Below are 18645 nucleotides of genomic sequence, written 5' to 3' on the forward strand. Positions count from 1 at the left end.
TTCATGCTAGCGGATAAGGACGGGGATGAGTTCAGAATTCAGTGACATTTTCTTAAAAAAAAAAAAAAGTATCCAAGCTCCTGCACGCACCTCTATAACCGATGGTTCCAGTGTCCCCTAAATGGACTCCGAGAAATGTATTTAACATAAGTACAAAAGTCCCTTCAATGACCATATTCGGTTGACAAGTCAATGAACATGTTCAAAATAGTAAAAGTAGTATCAGTAGATGTTTTTCCAAGGTTTATTTCAGCCTTCAATACAAAAAAGCATAACATATCATCTGACATTGAATTATATTTACATAGCAGGCTTACTTTGCACAGTATAACCATTTATTAAAAAACAAAAACATTATTTCAGGTCCACTTAACTAACAATTTTCACCGCTATATAAAAAAATATACCAACCTTTTCTTAATTGTCTGCACAAGTACAACATAAAATTAACGGGAACAGTATACTACTTGGATTAATATAGTGTACGGTGAGAGCTCCTCTAGAAGGGCTGTCCTAAGAGAAACCAGGCTCTTGTAGACTAATGAAGACAACGACAGAGGTGGAGAAACAGCTTTAACAAAAGCAAGGGTGAATATGGGCAGCACTTTTGCCTCACAGCACTGGGGTCATGGGTTCGATTCCCAACCATGGTCTGTGTGGAGTTTGTATGTTCTCCCTGTGTTTGCTCGAATTTCCTCTGGGTGCTCCGGTTCCTTCCCACAATCCAAAAACATACTAGTAGGTTAATTGGCTGCTATCAAATTGACCCTAGTCTGCCTGTGTGTGAGTGTGTTAGGGAATTTAGAGCTTACAGTCTATTGGGGCAGGGACTGATTGGAGTGCGTTCTCTGTACTGCGCTGTGGAATTAGTGTCGCTATATAAATAAATGCGGATATTCAAGATAATTCCCATAGTGTTGCAATTTCACATTTGTATGAGTAGAAATACTATTTGCACTGGTTAACACTGACACCCTGTGGAACAGAAGAAATATCACAAGCTTCCAGACAACAGCCATAACATTCCATATATACAGTATATAGACAAGCAAAAAATGCAACAACTTTCCCAATACAATATCAAAAGTGCTATACTGAAACGGACTACATTATTGTATTACTCTCTGGATGCAAAATACTTTACAACTACCAAAAAAAACCAAGCATTAATGGAAAGGGATTTTTTTTAATTTTATTTGTATAATAAAAACAGAGTATGTGCAGTTTCCTCACATTATATGTCACTGGCATTATTTCAAGGCCAAATATGACTATATTGCCAACATTTGGTTACTCACATAAAGGTTGCATCAGCAAGGAGAAATTAAATCTCTCCTGACTAAAGAGTACTTATTGTGCATTACATTTGTTTCTCTCAACACAAGTCTCTGTAATGGAATATGGTACACTGTTTTCTGCATATGTCATTTTTGAGATTGCTGTCTGCAGCTGAAATAACTTCTCCAATATGAAGCCATAGCAACAATTTCAATTAACATATTGAACACTGGCTGTCTGCATTGCTTGTTTCTTTTTGTATTCTAAAAGCACTACTATTGGAAACTGCAACAGTGTGCAAAGCTGTGAATCAATCTACAGTTTCTAATGTGTCCAAAAGATATTGGGGTAAGAAAGATCAGTGCATGTTTTACAGTAGCAATATTAGAGGCATTAACTAAACATGTAACTATTGAACAGTGTGAATGATTTGCCTAAATGCTCAGTAAGCACAAAATCCCAGAATGGCAACTTAATTGCAAAAGTTCTCAGCAGTTCTGAAACACAACAGCTGAGCATGTAGAACAGCATTATAGATAACACTGAAAGAAAAACTCTCCTTCCCAAATAAAATATAGTGTCTTGCCTCCGTCAAACAGTGTCTTTCGTTCCAAATCCCAAAATACTGCAAATATGAAATTTAAAATGCGTAGCAGCTGTAAAACTGCCATAACTCTTCTAGAGAGGCAGGTCTTGCTCTTCCACTAATTGTCTGAGGCAGAATCATCACTGGTGTGTTTGTTGGGCTCGGTACTTTTTGATCCAAGAGTACTGTACACAGAAACAAGTAAACAAAGTTTAGTTTACGGTTAACATGGAAAAGGCTACAAAGTTTAATTATAATAATCTGAACCAGCATTTCTCAAATTATTTCTAATTATATGTCCAGAAATTAACTCTCTCCTGGATATTTATTACTACACAGCTCCACAGGGAAAGGTGCTGAAATCTTTTAAAAGCCAATCTGATGGTTTTTTTTTTTCATTTTTCAAATACCTTTAGGAAACAATCACAAGATTTAATTGGTTGCTATGGGTTGAAAAACATTAAGTGACAAACAAAACAAAAAGAAAGAAAAACCCTCACAAATATAAAAATCAGTTTGTAAATCTGGAAAATCTAATCAGAGGGTACTACTAAACAATATAAGGAGGGGAATACGAAGGGTTGGGGAGGGATTAGGAATGTAGTATAGTTTAGTTTATTTAATTTCTTTGAGATGTATGGTACAATTAGGTGAGCCTTGAACTGCAGAGTATGTAGCCATGGGTTATGCTCTCTCTATTTCTGCTCCACTGAAGTTTGGCAGTGTTATGTGCAAATGGTTAAATGACAAGGAGTAAAAGGCACTCTACTTACTGCACAATTTGAAAGAATATGCTACTTTTAATACACACACACACTTTCCTCTTCACCATACAGTTCTCCTCTGATTCCAACAATATTATACAAAAACTACTTCCAAACCAGGTAAATATATACCCCACATCTATTCACTATAAATGTTACATATACAGTCAACTTTCTAGACCAGGGGCTGGCAACACACGGCATGCGTGCCAGACGTGGCACGCGGAGCCGTTTTCACTAGCCGACACCCAAATCACATCCAGACATCAAGGGGGGTGGGGTGGGGGGGGGCTGTTTTCGTGAGCTCTGAGCTTCCGGTCTCTCTGCGGGAACGTGCACTTTCCATTGGACTGTAGCGCACGTGCGGTCATTTACACAGGTACCGCAGCGCAACATCTATCGTCCGGCTGTGCCTATTTCTACCTTCTTTTCCCCCTCTTCTCCTCCCTTCAGGCTCATTATTGGTGAGGGCCTCTCTCGCGGTGCACTGTAAAAGAGGTGCCTGATCCAAGTAAGTTAGATCTCCCGTCTGCATTGCAACCCTGCCTTTTCCGGTCTCTATTTTTCCCTCCAATGTGTGCCTCTGGACCCCCCCCCCCCCCCTGCCCATGTGTGCCTCTGTCTCCCCCCCCCGCCCATGTGTGCCCAAACTGTTTGTGTGTCTCTGTCTTACATTATGGCTGCCTGTCCCTTTCTCTCTCCTTCTGTGTGCATGTCTCCCTTGTCCCCCCATCCCATTTGTTTCCCCTTTTTTCGTATGTGCCACCACAACCCTATTGCACCACACCTTCTACCTACTTTTCTTCCACTTCTCAGAAGTGACATAAACGAACAAAGGCAAAACCGCATCCAGCGCCACAAAACTGAACCTGAGAATTGGAACCTAAGGCTGGCGGGCAAGCACAATTTTCCTTGAATAAATCGTATGGGCTTTTTCTTCAGAGGGTTACCCCTGGGTAGAACACTGCTATCGTTGGAGGTAACCACTACAGGAGGCAAGAACACTTTTGCACAGGGAAACCTATTTAACACAAAATACCTGTTCTTTTTTTGCCATCCCCCCAGATAGCGATAAAACATTTTTTTTTTTTTTAAAGCTCTATATAATCTATCTATCTCACACCTGGGCTTGACAAGGTTTTAGCAGGCACACTGACAGAAAAAGGTTGCCGACCCCTGTTCTAGACATTTTAGAACAGATGCTCAGAGTCACAGCCTCCTTGTAGATTTTTAATATCAACAAATAAACTGTACTCAGAAGCATTGTACAATACTGCAGTTTATTTTTCTTTTTAATTTTTATCTATTTACATATAACAAATTGATGATCCGAGTAAAACATGTATTTATATTACCACACTTTTTTTTTTGCTCTCAGCAATAAGACATCTGTATATGGCCCTGTAGTAAGGATTCTACCAGGACGTATGCGATGTAAAAGTTAGGATGGAAAACAAATGAGGAAAGTAAAGCTAAATATCAATTTAGATGTATTGTGTGCCTGTCCTTCAGTGTATGTTTTTCTATTCAGTCACGGTCAGTGACCTTAATAAGGAAGATAAGTGCAACTGACCTTTTCATAACAGACAACCACAATAATTGATACATTTCTTAAATATCATGATAAATCCACTGCAAGTATTCTCTCAAAAATAAACAATGTATCTTCATAGCTCTTCTAGATGATCTCTCACCATTTTCGGGTCTTGTCTTCTTTGTCATCATTTTCGTCACTGCTGTCTCCATTCTGCTGTGCTTGCTCTTGTGTTTCCTGGCCACCATTAACTGCTTTTGTATCTGCACAATGTAACAATATAGTCATTATTTTGGACTTCAGCCCCCTTTCAACAGCGTTAGGTTGAAGTTACATTACTCTGGTCAGAATTTGAGCAACCAAACTGAAGCTCCTACATTCTGAGCACTACTCTGCCTGCTTCACAGCATTGTAACTGGCCTGTCACTCATAGCTTCTTAGTCCAGTGATTTGGGAGTTAGTCTCAAATATAGTCTATTACAGAAGGCCTTCTAAAGTACTCACACCCACTGTCTTTTTTTCTTGCCCAACATACATTTACTAGTGTTAAAATGGTAGTGACACGCATCCTTTTTTTTTTACCACTACAACTGGTGTTCCAGTTGCATTCCGTTTTGAGAATTCTATGTTTTGTCCTCAACACAGTTAAACTCATTGAGGAAGCCTACAGTAAACTTCTTCCCCCCCCCATCCCACGCACAAGAAAAATACTTTCACATACATGAGAATTTCAGAAGTTGAAGTTGTGTTTACGTTTGCTGTGTAACAAATGCAATCTAAAAATATCAATATTAATGTAGAATATGGCAGAATAAAATATAGCATTAGGTCTTTTACTGGAGCAAGTTGCAATAATTATTTCTATTCATTCATGGATTGTGACTATACATATGCATGTTTCATGTTATTTTAACATAACCTCTATAGAGTGTTAATCATTATATTGTAGTGGTTGCTATATTTGTTGCAATAGCCCAAACTCAGTGGTCATTATCCTCATGAGTTTGTTCTCATAGCATATTGTATTTTGTGAATTTGTTTATAGTAATAAATATGATATTTTCATATTCGCCTATGAGCCTGTTTTATGCTTTATTCTGCCATATTCTACATTAATATTGAAATTTTTAGATTGCATTTCTTACACAGAAAACGTAAATACAACGTCAACATCTCAAATTCATTCAAGGAATGGTAATTTTTAAAAGATCTATATTTGTGAATGTAGTTAGCAGATCATTGGTCCAATATTGATCATACACATACCTGGTTGTTACTTGAATCACTCTATTGCCCCGTGTCGTATTTATCTCTTGCATGTGGCATAGCCAAGACAATGGTAACTATATTTTTCATAATAAACAGCCACCCTGAGAAGGTTCCAAATATAGCGGAATGGTGGCAGTCAAGTATTATGACTGATGGTTTGAGGATATACATACACCAGACTGAAAATTTTCCATATCAGTAGGATAATCACTAGTTAATAACAAATCCAGTTATTTCCTGCACTATGAAGTGTCCCCTGTCCTCTTATTATATTGGATAAAGGGCCATACCAGGGCTTTGAGGTACTTTACAAGTGTTCTGCTTAAGGTCATTGTTGTATGTAGTGCAACTGTGCCGTTTAAGGGTAGAGGACTACATGAAAATATCTCTGCTAAATATACCTGAGCTCTGTTCTTTATCCATCTTCTTGTGGGGCCCTCTCTTTCCTGGTTCCCTGGTCTTATTGGCTTCTTCATGCTGCTTCTGTTCTGCTAGAGACTTGTTAAGAACCTGTGTTATTACAGAATCTCCTTCACCAACAAGGAACATGTTCTTGAACTTATTGTAAAGCATGGTGGCTTTCTCCATTACCACCTGGCTGGCTTTAAACCGGCGAATCTGCAAATTAGGTTACATAAATGACATATAATAACATTTTTCCATACAACACAACTATTTTCCCCAAGATTGTTTTACTTGCATAAATAAGGTTGTGTACACGTCAAAGAATAGTCACCTGGTTGCTTTATCTGGCAAACAGAACTAGTTCTCATTTTATTTTTATGGGACACCATCAACAAAACCATATATATTGTTAATGTATTTATGTCTAAACATTGCAGGAGAATATCATACTGTGGGGGCACTGGCAGATATAGTCTCCTATGGGACAAAGGCACTTTAAACATTCTGAACTATGTGAAGTGTTAATGTCTCCCTCTTCCAAATCAGTATACTGCTGGACACAGTTCCCCCCCCCCCCCCAACAGGACAGGGTGCTCATCATTATGTACATTTTAGATTTGTAAGCGCCTTCCCCAAAAGGCAACTTTTACGGCATAGTCTCAGTTTAAAACATACTGGTAGGTTAATTACCTTCTGTCAAAAACTGGCCCCCTAGAGTGTGTACCTTTGTGTTAGGAAAATTAAAACTGTAACCACCCAATGGGGCAGGGACTGAGGTTAACTATTCAATATTTTATAGAAAGTGCTGCATAATATGGTGGTGCTATACAAATTAATAATAAACATCAGCTCATACATAATTGAAATTCATATGCTGTTTAAATACGGTGGGTGGTTGATAAGCAGTGAATGCCCAAAAGTGCTGTTACTTAGTTCAGTTACCTGTTATAGGCTGTAAATGACACTGACTATAGGACTAGAAAATCTAAAGTTATAAAGTTAGAGCTCGCACAAAGAACGCTCTGGGATTATATGCATTTAAATAATAATTCATTAAACAGAAACTTACTTTTTTCAGGGTAGTGATCATATCTGTGTGCTTCTGAGCATGCTGCATGCTGACCTGGAGAGAAGCCAGCTCATCCAGGGCACCGATACATCTGTTCACATCCTGCACAAAAACAAGGATACATGAGAACTGTAAAAGCCATTCATGGCTGAATGAGATGATGGTGACAATAAAAGTTTAAATAGAAAAGGACATGACAACTTAAATAGGGATTGAAATTGAGTGAATTGCAGTACTAAATCATTCATTATAGCAAGGTTTGGTTAACTTGTTTTTTCCATTAAAAATATGTGCTGCCACTCCCCAACATACTTTCCACCATCAAAAATTGTAGTTTCGGGGGCATGGCCTGGTAGCCATTATAGCAGGACACATTTGATAGCAGCACAAAAAAAAACCCGCCTGCACAGCGGACCCCCAGTCCCGGAGACGACGAAAATCACACACTGCGTCTCCGCCCTACATCAGGAGTCCGAGAGCCCTGTTCGCGGCACCATAACTCAGCCCTGCCGGGTCCCATATTCTGCCACAATAAGAAAAACGCCCTGGTCCTGCCGAACATCAGTGCGCTGTCTCCCATCGGCCGGGACCTATCCTCGCAGGGACCCCGTTTCAAACTCTGATTAAAAATTTTAATTTCCTTAATTGTGCTTAGTGCTATAAACTGCAGCTTTATACTATCCCTTGTGCAGGCTCTGGACAAATTTAAACGGGCTGGAACTCCCCAACTGCATTACAGTATTTATAGCAAGTGTCTTAGAAATTCAGGCATACCTGGCTAATGAGAGTGTCCCAGAACTATATGTACACATCACATGAGCGACTTGCATCCTACCCTGGGATATCTTCTTTGACCTGGTAGGCCCCAGTGCTGCCGAATGCAACGGCCGACTGTGATAAATATTGCGATGCATCTGAGGATTTCCAAGCGTTTTAAGTGGTTATGTTACTCCTCAAACAGCATTATATTTCAACCCCAATCTCCAGCCCTTGGTGCTAGGTCAAACCCCTGAAGCTGTTGTATTGTCAGAGGATTATCAAACATGAATAAAATAGACAGTGTTGCTCTGGGAAAAGATATTAGTATTATGCAAAGAATACAAAAACAATGGCTAGGTAGGCCAGGTAAATTCTGCAATTATCATCATCTTTAAACAACTTTTAAGATTGTAAATTTAACATTATATTAAAGTATGTATGTTTTATTAGAAAAAAGAATAAATATGTATTATGTCAAAACAGATTAAAAAAAAATACTCTGTGTAAGAGCACATGAGTAAAACGGATACATATTTTACATGCAGGAAGAGCAGCAAAAACAATCTCAAGCAACTCTTCCTACTGTAATCCCTTGCCACTAAGGTTCATATGTGGGTAATTCACTTCCTCACTTGCACTTTCCTCTGCCCTGGCTAGCTCTATGGCATGGGTATAAATGACTAGAAAGTGCCCGGACTTGCAGGTTTTTTGCCACTACACTTGAGTTGAGAAGAACACTAGAATAAATATGCACATCTCCTTTCTTACTCCAGCAGTTAATCACCACTTCTATAGCCCAAGTGTCTTATCCTTTGGACTATAACACATTCTCACTGTGCGCTTTCTGCCCCTCCTAGGATTCTCACACTCACTCAAATTTAATTTAACTTGTATCTGGTATAAGTCTCACTTGGTCTACACTAATAGAGTATTAGGCTAGATATATATTTACATATCACTTTTAGTGCTTTCTGCTTATGATGCGATTTCTGACACCCTCTCCATCCCGTGCCCTCTCAGCTTAGCTTGATAGATCTGACACTTTCACTAGAGTCCTCTTGCAGCCTCTCTTCACTCACCTCACTTAGGCTAGAACACCCTCTCTGCCTCTCTGGGTCACATTAAATACTGCTACAATGCATCTCACAGCAACCCTTTCCACACTCTGAGGTACGCTCTCAAATCTGTTCCATTTCACTCACATTCTCTCTATTATGATGTATTTTGGCCCCTCGTGGCTGTAGGACTCTTCCCCTCCGTCCCGGTTCCCAGACGGTCACTATCTCACCACACAGGTTCTAATCAGCGCATACCATCCTCATGTTACTAAGCAACTGTTCCTGGTGTGTCTCTTCTGGGTCCTAGTGCCTGGCCACAGAGTTATTCACTTGGAGATAACCCCAGAGGGGGTTTTACACTACAAACAGTAGTATCTTTGAAAGCTCAAAAAGAAAAATATGGTGACTAGCTTTGGTTTGTAAATAGATCTCGTTCCAGGGTATATATTAAACAGTAATACAATATTTGAGAGTACACTTTCCATCCCACCATCTGCCCAACCCAGTTTGGAATATGGAATACCTTCATATTTCCATAAATGTGTCAGATCATCCACTATGAACATATATTTTGTAAGGGAAGTAATAAAGCCAATAATGATTTCAGCGCATATACTGCTATCTACCACTCCTATTGACGTACTCTGGACACTGCTAAACAAGCATACTTCAAATCTCTCATCTATGCTCAGGCTTCTAACCCCAAACACCTTTTTAACACATTTAAATCTATTCTCAATCCTCTCACCCCAAACCCTCCGACTACCATCAGTGCCCAGGATCTTTCTTCCTTTTTCAAAGGACAAGATCAGACTTGAAATAGTATCATCTCCCTTGACTAGCAATCAGCTAAATTCCTTCCCAGCATCTTCTGACACCCTCTCTTCATTTGATCCCACAAATAAAGAGGAAGTTTCTACTCGCTTCTTATCTTCCTACTCTATCACCTGTCCCCTTGATCTCACACCCTCACAAATTGGTAGGTCCCTGTCATGTGCTCATTCCACCTCTAACTAAAATCTGTAATCTCTCTCTCTCTTGCTCTCTCTACTGGTATCTTTCGATCACTATTTAAGCACACAGTGATTACTCCTATTCTAAAAAAAATAAAAAAAATTCTGACCCAAACTCTCTCAAATTACCGACCCATTTCTCAGCTCCCATGCCCCTCCAAACTTCGAGTGAATTGCCTATACTCGCCTCACAAGTTTCCTTTCTGCAAACAACCTATTGGATCCTCTTCAACCAAGCTTTCGCTCTCCGCACTCCACAGAGACTGCACTGACCAAGGTTGCTAATGATCTGATCACAGCTAAAACTAAAGGCGAGTACTATCTTCTAATTCTCCTGGATCTCTCTGCCGCATTTGACACTGTTGACCACTCTCTCCTCATACAGAAGCTACAATCACTAAGTCTTCAAGACACTGTCCTATCCTGGTTCTCATCCTACCTATCTAATCGCTCTTTCAGTTGAAATTTCTCTGGAACAACCTCAACTCTGTTTCCTTTATCAGTTGGGAGTACCACAAGGCTCAGTCCTAGGTCCTCTGCTATTCTCTATCTACACCACTTCTCTAGAAAAACTAATAAGCTCCTTTGGATTTCAGTATCATCTCTATGCGGATGATACACAAATTTATCTATCCTCTCCTGATCTCTCACCATCTGTGTTGTCTCGCGTTACCGACTGTCTTTCTGCTATTTCATCTTGGATGTCCTCTCGCCAACTCAAACTCAATCTTTCAAAAATAGAATTAATAATATTCCCACCCAACAACAGAAGCTTCCTGCCTGACATTTCTTTTTCTGTTGACAACATGACCATAAATCCCACCCCGCAAGCTCATTGCCTAGGTGTAATCCTTGACTCGCAACTATCCTTTGTTCCCCACATCAACTCTAAGTCTGTATGAGTTGAGTATTTGGATTTAAGAACGTGCCTAATAAGCAGACTTCAGGGTACAAGTACACCAACAGTATCATTGAGGAATGTCAACTTATTCCACTATCACTTAAGTTTTATGCATATCAATTGCACAAATTACCAGTTTTCACAGGCATTTAAGCACTGGAAGAGTTATTGTGGCCTGAATCTGCTTAGCCTGGACTTTGTGTACTATGCTCATTGTAGGAAATATAGTGTAGACAACATTTGTAATTTGTGGAAACCATTTTAAGCGATACACAGGCTTTTTCCAACCCTCATCATTCAAAGAGGGGATATCCTGATGCCAAAGATTCATGATCCGCCACAGCCTATGGTCCCTTATCATGAACTGGCCTCTGTAATGCCCAGACCTTAGGCCTCTAGCACAGACAGAGGGAAGTGTGTAAAGTGAAGTCCCAAAGTCCCAGGAATGGTTATAAAAACTCATCTGGATAGCATGTCTGTTTTGAAGAAATCAAAACAATTGTCGATACTGAACTTTTACATCAGGTATCTCAGATTTTTTCCAATGCAAAGCCTCATGTGAATCGACTGAACTTTAAAGATTATGAGATTTTTCCACAATGGAGCATATTTATTCAGTATAGCATATGTACAATTTTCCCCAGACGGATGGCCCTCCTGTTTATTGACACATTTGTGTGGCGCATATGTACGAGCCAGATAAAATTAATGGGTATTAGTTCTTTAAAAAAACAGCTGAATCACTTTATTCCTCAACAATCTGAGACAGTGGTTGATATGACAAAACTGAGGAAAGAATTAATAGAGATAAATGTTGGGAACAGCAAGACTCCTGTACTCCCCACATTAGTGAGTCTGAGGCTGTTATTATGTCATAAATAAATAAGAAAAATGTGGGCCTTACAATATATGAATGGAGGTAAATAAATTGAGCATTGCTCTATTATAAAAAATTATATTAAGAAGCAATGTCATTTTAACCAAACTTGCAATACCCAGCACAAAATAAGGAAATTTGTGCTCTGGCTTTGAGTGGGTTATAAACAGAATAGTATTTAAAATATATATATATATATATATATATATATATATATATATATATATATATATATATATATATATATATATATATATATATATATATATATATATATATATATATATACACATATACACACACTCTTTGTAGTCCCTAATTATAACCCCCAAATAAGTAAAGCTGTATATTGACTGGAGTGGGGTTACTGCTTCATTTTGTTGTGCATCTTCATTTTGTATTCTTCATCTAGTTAATTCATGGGATGGTTGACAATTGTATTGTAGACCTAAGTATTGGCTGTGGCCAATACCTAGGCCTACAATAGGTAGGCCTAGGTATTGGCCACAGTTGTTATTTTCCTGTGCTTCTGTGAGAGTATGAACAGGGACAAAAAGGTAAAGAACAAATAACCTTCTGAATAAGTTCCCCGTTGACAGCCCCCAAGACAGTAGGGAGTCATATGGGTTTATTTTGCACATCTTCTCCCCAAATAGAAATTCTACTGATAAGCAACAACAGATTGTCAAAGTCTAAAAACAGCAACATAAAACATACCTGGTGGTCAATCTTTAAAGAGTTCTTAATTTCCGCGTGTATCCTTTGAAGCCTTGCATCTATGGATGTTTCTGTAATATGATTAAAAACATCACATAAAAGAAAGATGAAAAGGAAGTTACAAACTAACTAGAACATTGTAAAATACTACATTTGCATACATTAAGCAAATCTGCAATTGTATATGTTCATTAAAATCAGAGAAGAAAAGTGTGTGGAAATCACAATTCTTATGTTTGCATTTTTTATTTAAAACTATGTACAAAAGCAGACAAACCTTTTTTCCTGTCAAGTCTCTTGATCTCTGCTTTTTTCGTATCCTCCTTATTGTGACTGCATAAAACATGATAAATACTGTAAATCTATTAGTCTCTGTAGATTTATATAGCGCAATAAAATAATGGAACCACAAATTAATTTCAGCTGAATGGGAGTGTAAAAATGCATAATTCCTTTGTTATCTTCATGAAATTAGTGCTACATTAGACACATACCTTAAAACATATTTCTTCCCGACATTAAGTAATGTGCACATTTACTAATTCTAAGTCTGACAATATTAGTGGCCAGCAAAATGGAAACAGTGTGTCACATTTGATTTATTTATTTTTTAAATGGAGACTCAGTTGAGTATTCTCCAAATCCAGCATTAATATTAGTTTTTACCATTTCTGTGGTAATAATTGAACATTAGCAACAAGCAGTTGGACTGCATAGGCAATCAGCTGGCAAGAAACAGAGTCACAATTATGGCCACTTTCATTATTTACCTGGCTGCAAAAGCAAGCTAATTACAGTCAATGTTGGAGCAAATAATGTTTGCACTTTTAGCGGTCAGTGACATCCATATGCAGTGGAGCCAGGTAGTATAAATGGACTTTGGTCCCTCTACAGCATCATACATGGATTTACAGTATCAATGATAATAGTAACAAGGGCAACATAAATCCATTAAAAATGCCTGAACTGCTGTATATGGTTGTCCCTGGCAGCTATTGAAAACATGAAAAGTGGCAATTGTTGCTATGAAGGGATATCAGCTGTAACAGCAAATAGTTGCAGCCAGCTAAGTAATTCTAGATATAAAATGATCATTAGATTAAGTAGATAATTACTATTTTAAGTTAAGTGTTCCGGGGCCATCTTGCCATACTTACTGCTATATTTAAAATAGAACTCTAACTACAAATGTACTTATTTTTATTTCCAACTGCTATTATGGAGGATTGTTAATCACTTATCTGCTAACTTTGGTTGAAAATAAAGCAGATAATAAATTAGCTATCACCATAACCACTAGAATCCAGCTAGTTTAAACAGACACTAGACTATTTATTATCCCAATACCTTTCCTCTAACAGACATTGGCATGCTTTGATACTTTTTGAAAACTATTATAGACGTACAGTTGTTGTGCACAAGTTTAGGAACTCCTGGCCAAATTCTCTAAGTAAAAAGAAATTAATAGAACCAATACAGGGTATAAATGTGACATTTCTTCACTTTTTAATGCATAATTACCACTTATTTGCTGAATTTACATTAAATTGAAAAACAAAATTAATAAAACAGTGTATGGGCAAAAATACTTCAGTAATACTTTATTTGGCTGACACGTTTTCCACACATTTCTTGTAGCCAGCTAAGAAACTTTCCAATCCTGCTTCAGGAATTTTCTCACTCGTCATTGCATACATTTTCTAGCTCAGAAATATTCTTAGGTCTCTTCTTGCATGTGCTCCAATCCATGAAGCCTTCCTAATAAAATCATTAGCTTATGGTTGTTTTGAAGTATGTTTTGGATTGTTTTCTTGCTGAAATATGCAAACTCATTTCAGCTTGAATTTCTTCACGGACTCATCAACATGAGCTTCTTTTATTTGTTCGTATTTAACCTCCTTGTGTGCCAAGAATAAATTGGACTAGTGCTAATGACGAATTCCACACGCCTTTAAAGGGTTCAAAAATTTAAACACCAAATACTTGGCCACCCCCTATCAGCATGTCGGTGGGGGCCAGATGAAGCGTTGTATAATGATGACACCATAGAATCTGTGTGGCCCCTTAAAATGTATTGTCTGGTGTAAATGTGAAATCACATCCAGGGATGGGGGAGGAGGGCATTGATCTTCTCAATCATGGCTTCAGTAAACTCAGGGATACCTGCATTTGAAATAAGGGAGCCCCCTTTAAAATTATGTGGCCCCTTAGTATTGATTTGTGATAACCAGAAAATAATCCTAACACTACAGAAAACATTAAGCAGCCTAGGGTTGAGGGAGTTGTGGGCACTACAACACCCCTCGTCTCCTAGAATCTTTATATTTCTCAACTGAAAAAGGATGGCCCCCTCTTTAAAAAGATGTGATGCGGTATGGTAGCTAGTTTCCAAAATGGTATGCCCTGTTTTTTTATCCCTACACTTTATTCGAGACAGAGCAAACTAGCAAAAGAAAAATGCATGATTTTCAAGTGCACATTGTATTATAAATCCTATATGTAAAATCCTACTTTTTACAGTTTTAAAAAAGTGGATTGATACAAAGCATTACCTGATGTTTAAAAATAAAATAAATATATATTTGCATTTAATTCACTTTCTTGCAAATACACACACTTTTTTTTTTTTTGGGCCATTTTGGTAGATCTTCATTGCCGTGTCAGGAGGTAAAAGCAAACTTCTGAAAAAAAGTTGTAATGTGTGTTGGTACCACATAAACAAATAACGGCTACTGATGTGTGGAATGCAACCCGCCCAAAGTGTCAAGAATTGGATTTTTATGCTTACGTAAAATCCGTTTCTCTTCGTCCATTGGTGGACACCGGGGACATTGGGGTGTAGAGTAGGGACAGGGCGAACTGGCACTTTAAACTTCTGTTTAACTAAGCCCTAGCTCCTCCCCCTCTATACCCAACTTCCTGTCAGCCTCAGTTTATGTTTAACCAAGCCCACAGAAAGCAGAGAGAGAGAAAAAACAGGAAAAGAGAATAAAAGGAACAAACAACAACATTCTCTTAAAAAGACAACATGTCAAACAGTAGGAGAAACCAGAGCATTAAGGGTGGGCGAACGGTGTCTCCAAATGGACTAAAAGAAACAGATTTTATGTAAGTATAAAAATCCAATTTTCTGTGTCTTCCTTTGGGGGACAACGGGGACATCCCAAAGCTGCCTCACGAGAGGGAACGCTCAGAAGAAACGGCACAAAGCACCCTTCTTCCAAAACTTGCATCCTTGTATACAAACACATTAAACTTGTAAAACTTAGTGAATGTGTGTACAGACGACCACGTGGCCGCTTTACCCAGCTCTTCGCTAGAGGCACCATTTCGGGCCGCCCAGGAAGCACATACAGACCTTATAGAGTGCGCCCGGAGATTATCTGGGAGAGGCTCCCCAGCCCCACTATAGGCCTGACGGATAACAGCTGTAATCCACCTAGCAATAGTCACCTTAGAAGCTGGTCAGCCTCTTTTGTGAGCATCATAGAGAATCAAAAGATCATCAGTCTTGTGCACCTTCTGAGACCTTTTCACATAAATGCGCAAGGCTCAGACAACATTTAGATAACAAATAGAATTATCATTACCTGAAGACGTAGAATCAGTTAGGATACGAATGACAATGTCCTGATTTAGATGAAATCTAGACACGACCTTGGGAAGGAAAGAGGACTTGGATCGAAGAACTGCCCTGTCTTCATAAAAAACAAGAAGAGGAGATTTGCACGATAAAGCAGCAAGCTCTGAAACTCTTCGTGCCATAGAAATGGCCAAAAGGAAAACTGTTTTCCAGGTTAGAAATCCACTGTATTCAAAGGTTCAAAAGGTGGATGCTGTAAAGCATTCAACACCAAATTCAAATCCAATGGTGATACCGGAGGAACATATGGAGGATGTACATGGAGTACGCCCTGAATGAAAGTTTGCGCATCAGGTATGACAGCAAGTTTTCTTTGAAAGAAGACCGAAAGAGCCGATACCTGACCCTTATATAGGTCTTCTAGACTCAATGATAGATTTTTGCAGAGACTGGTTTCAGAGCATGAAGAATGGTTTGCACCACACGTTCGGAAAAACCCTTAGCCCTTAAGATCATGGCTTCAACACCCACGCCGTTAAAGCCAGACATTATAAACCTAAATGACAAAAGGGACCTTGAGTTAATAGGCCTGGGTGCAGCGGCAACTGCCGGATAGAGGGACCATTCGCCCGGATGCAGAGTCTGCCTGCTTAGAAAGTCTGCTTGCCAATTCTCTATTCCGGGAAGATTGCCATGAGCGCCGGAACGTGAACCTCAGCCCACTGAAATATCATGTGTGTTCCCCGCATGGCCAAGGGACTCTTGGTGCCGCCCTGATGATTGAGGTATGCCACTGTTGTGCCATTGTCTGACTGAATCTTCACTGGCCTTCTCTGCAGCAAGTGTTGCGCACTCATAAGAGCATGAAACACTGCTCGCAGTTCCAAGACATTGATTGGAAGCCTGGATCCCTTCTGAGTCCAAAGAACCTGAAATTGTGAATTTGTGTCTCCTGGCGAGTTTCTGTTTGTGTAACCACCAAAGAAGCGACTGACACGTCTGTGGAGACAGGTGGAATACCTGGCCCGCCAGATTCAGATGGGATTTGTTCCATTGAGACAGAAGTTCAAACTGGAACTGCCGTGCATGATATGGAGCAAACTGGATCGCCTCGAAAGTCGATACCATCTTGCCCAGAACTCTTATGGCGAAATGTATCGAGGGCCTCCTTGCCGCCAGAGATTTCACCATCTTCTACAAGGCTAAAATCTTGTCCTGGGGTAAGAACACCAGTCGTTGTCGGGTGTTGAATAAAAGACCCAAAAAGATCATTCGCTGGGATGGGATAAACTTGGACTTCTTGGAAGTTGAGAATCCAACCGTGAGACTCGAGTCTGGATTACTACTTGGATATGCGACTGAAGCACCTCTGGAGAATCTGCCTTTAAAAGAAGACCGTCCAAGTAAGGGATGATTGTAATCCCCTTGTACCTTAGCAGAGCAGCCATGACCTCCATGATCTTGGTGAAGATATGTGGGGCCATAGCCAGACCAAAAGGGAAGAGCTCTGACTGAGCCGCAAACCTCAAAAAGGAATGGTGGGCACATGGAGATGGCTATAGACATCAAGGATGCCTACAGCCACCATAAATTCTCCTTGTTCCATGCCGTGAATGACCGAGCACAAAGACTCCATCTTGAACCTGGGCACTCTGACCTATGTGTTCAAAGACTTCAGATTCAGAATTGGTCTAAATGAACAGTCTGGTTTTGGCACGAGAAAAAGGTTGGAATAAAAACCCAAACCTCTGAGAGCCTGGCACCGGAATAATCAGTGAGGAAGAAAGGAGGGATTGAATTGCTTCTCGTAAAGCTAGTCATTTCCGAGGACAGGTGGGAAGCCTTGTGGCAAAGAACCATCTGGAAGGAAGACCGAGCAAATCGATCTTGTATTCTTGGTCCACCACACCTGAGCCCAGACATCGGTGGTAGACAAACGACCGATCCCTGAAAAAGAGAAGACGAGCTCCTACCACTGGCGACAGCGGAGGAGCAAAATGCCAGTCATGCAGACTGCTTGACTGAAGTTTTCCCTGCTGGCCTTCGAGCAGACCAGGCCTGGTACCCCCGCTGCAAACTATCCCTGGATGACTGACCTCTAGAAGATTGGCCTGAGGAATATTGACCCTGAAACCTTCCTGAGGACTGAAAGGACCGGAATCTGGACATTTTTTGTTTGGGAGCCTTAACAGGGAGAAAAGTGCTCTTTCCTCCTGTTGCTTGACTGATAATGGAGTCAAGCTGAGGTCCAAACATAACAACCCCAGAGAAAGGTATGGTCTTAAGAGCCTTTTTAGACTACACATCAGCCTCCCAGGACTTAAACCAGAGAGTGCGACGAGCCGAAACTGCAGAGGTAGAAATACGTGCCCCAATCAGTCCCGTGTCCATAGCTGCCTCTCCTAAATAATATGTCGCCCTCTGAATTTGCTCCACTAATGGAAGCAGTTCAGAGGACGGCCTGCCTGCCAACAAACCTTCGGACAGCTGTTCTGACCAGCGTTCTACAGCTTTGTTAACCCACGCAGATGCCAAAGCAGGCCTCAAAGAGGCACCTGCTGCCACAAAAATGGACTTAAGGACGGCCTCAACCTTACGGTCTGTACCATCCTTAATAGTGGCTGCGTTAGGAAGAGGAATAGTAGTTACGTTTGCTAAACTTGCAACAGCACCATCCACATGTGGAAGCGTCTCCCATTTAGCAAGAACTTTAGGAGGAAAAGGATAACAGGACTGCAGTCGCAGAGACACTTGGAACTTCCTATCTGGGGAAGCCCAAGGCTCTGACAACAAATCTTCCAACTGGGAAGAAGCCCGGGAAAGAAAGATTTA

The 18645-nt window shown here is 39.9% G+C and overlaps 1 protein-coding gene across 3 annotated transcripts in view; it reads right to left on the reverse strand.

Moving 5' to 3' along the window:
- Positions 1-230: 230 nt before the first annotated feature.
- PSIP1 (PC4 and SRSF1 interacting protein 1) overlaps positions 231-18645 on the reverse strand; it is a 48025-nt gene continuing 29610 nt past the window's right edge. For all 3 annotated transcript variants that reach the window (XM_075209895.1, XM_075209889.1, XM_075209882.1), the window contains 6 exons: positions 12508-12563; positions 12231-12301; positions 6906-7007; positions 5833-6049; positions 4323-4425; positions 231-2049 (listed from right to left, as the gene is read on the reverse strand). In XM_075209895.1, the coding sequence (XP_075065996.1) occupies positions 1983-2049; positions 4323-4425; positions 5833-6049; positions 6906-7007; positions 12231-12301; positions 12508-12563 (616 nt within the window). In that variant the 3' untranslated portion in view covers positions 231-1982. The remainder of the gene's footprint in view (positions 2050-4322; positions 4426-5832; positions 6050-6905; positions 7008-12230; positions 12302-12507; positions 12564-18645) is intronic.

Source organism: Mixophyes fleayi, chromosome 1 (assembly GCF_038048845.1).
Source record: "Mixophyes fleayi isolate aMixFle1 chromosome 1, aMixFle1.hap1, whole genome shotgun sequence".
NCBI lineage: Eukaryota > Metazoa > Chordata > Amphibia > Anura > Limnodynastidae > Mixophyes > Mixophyes fleayi.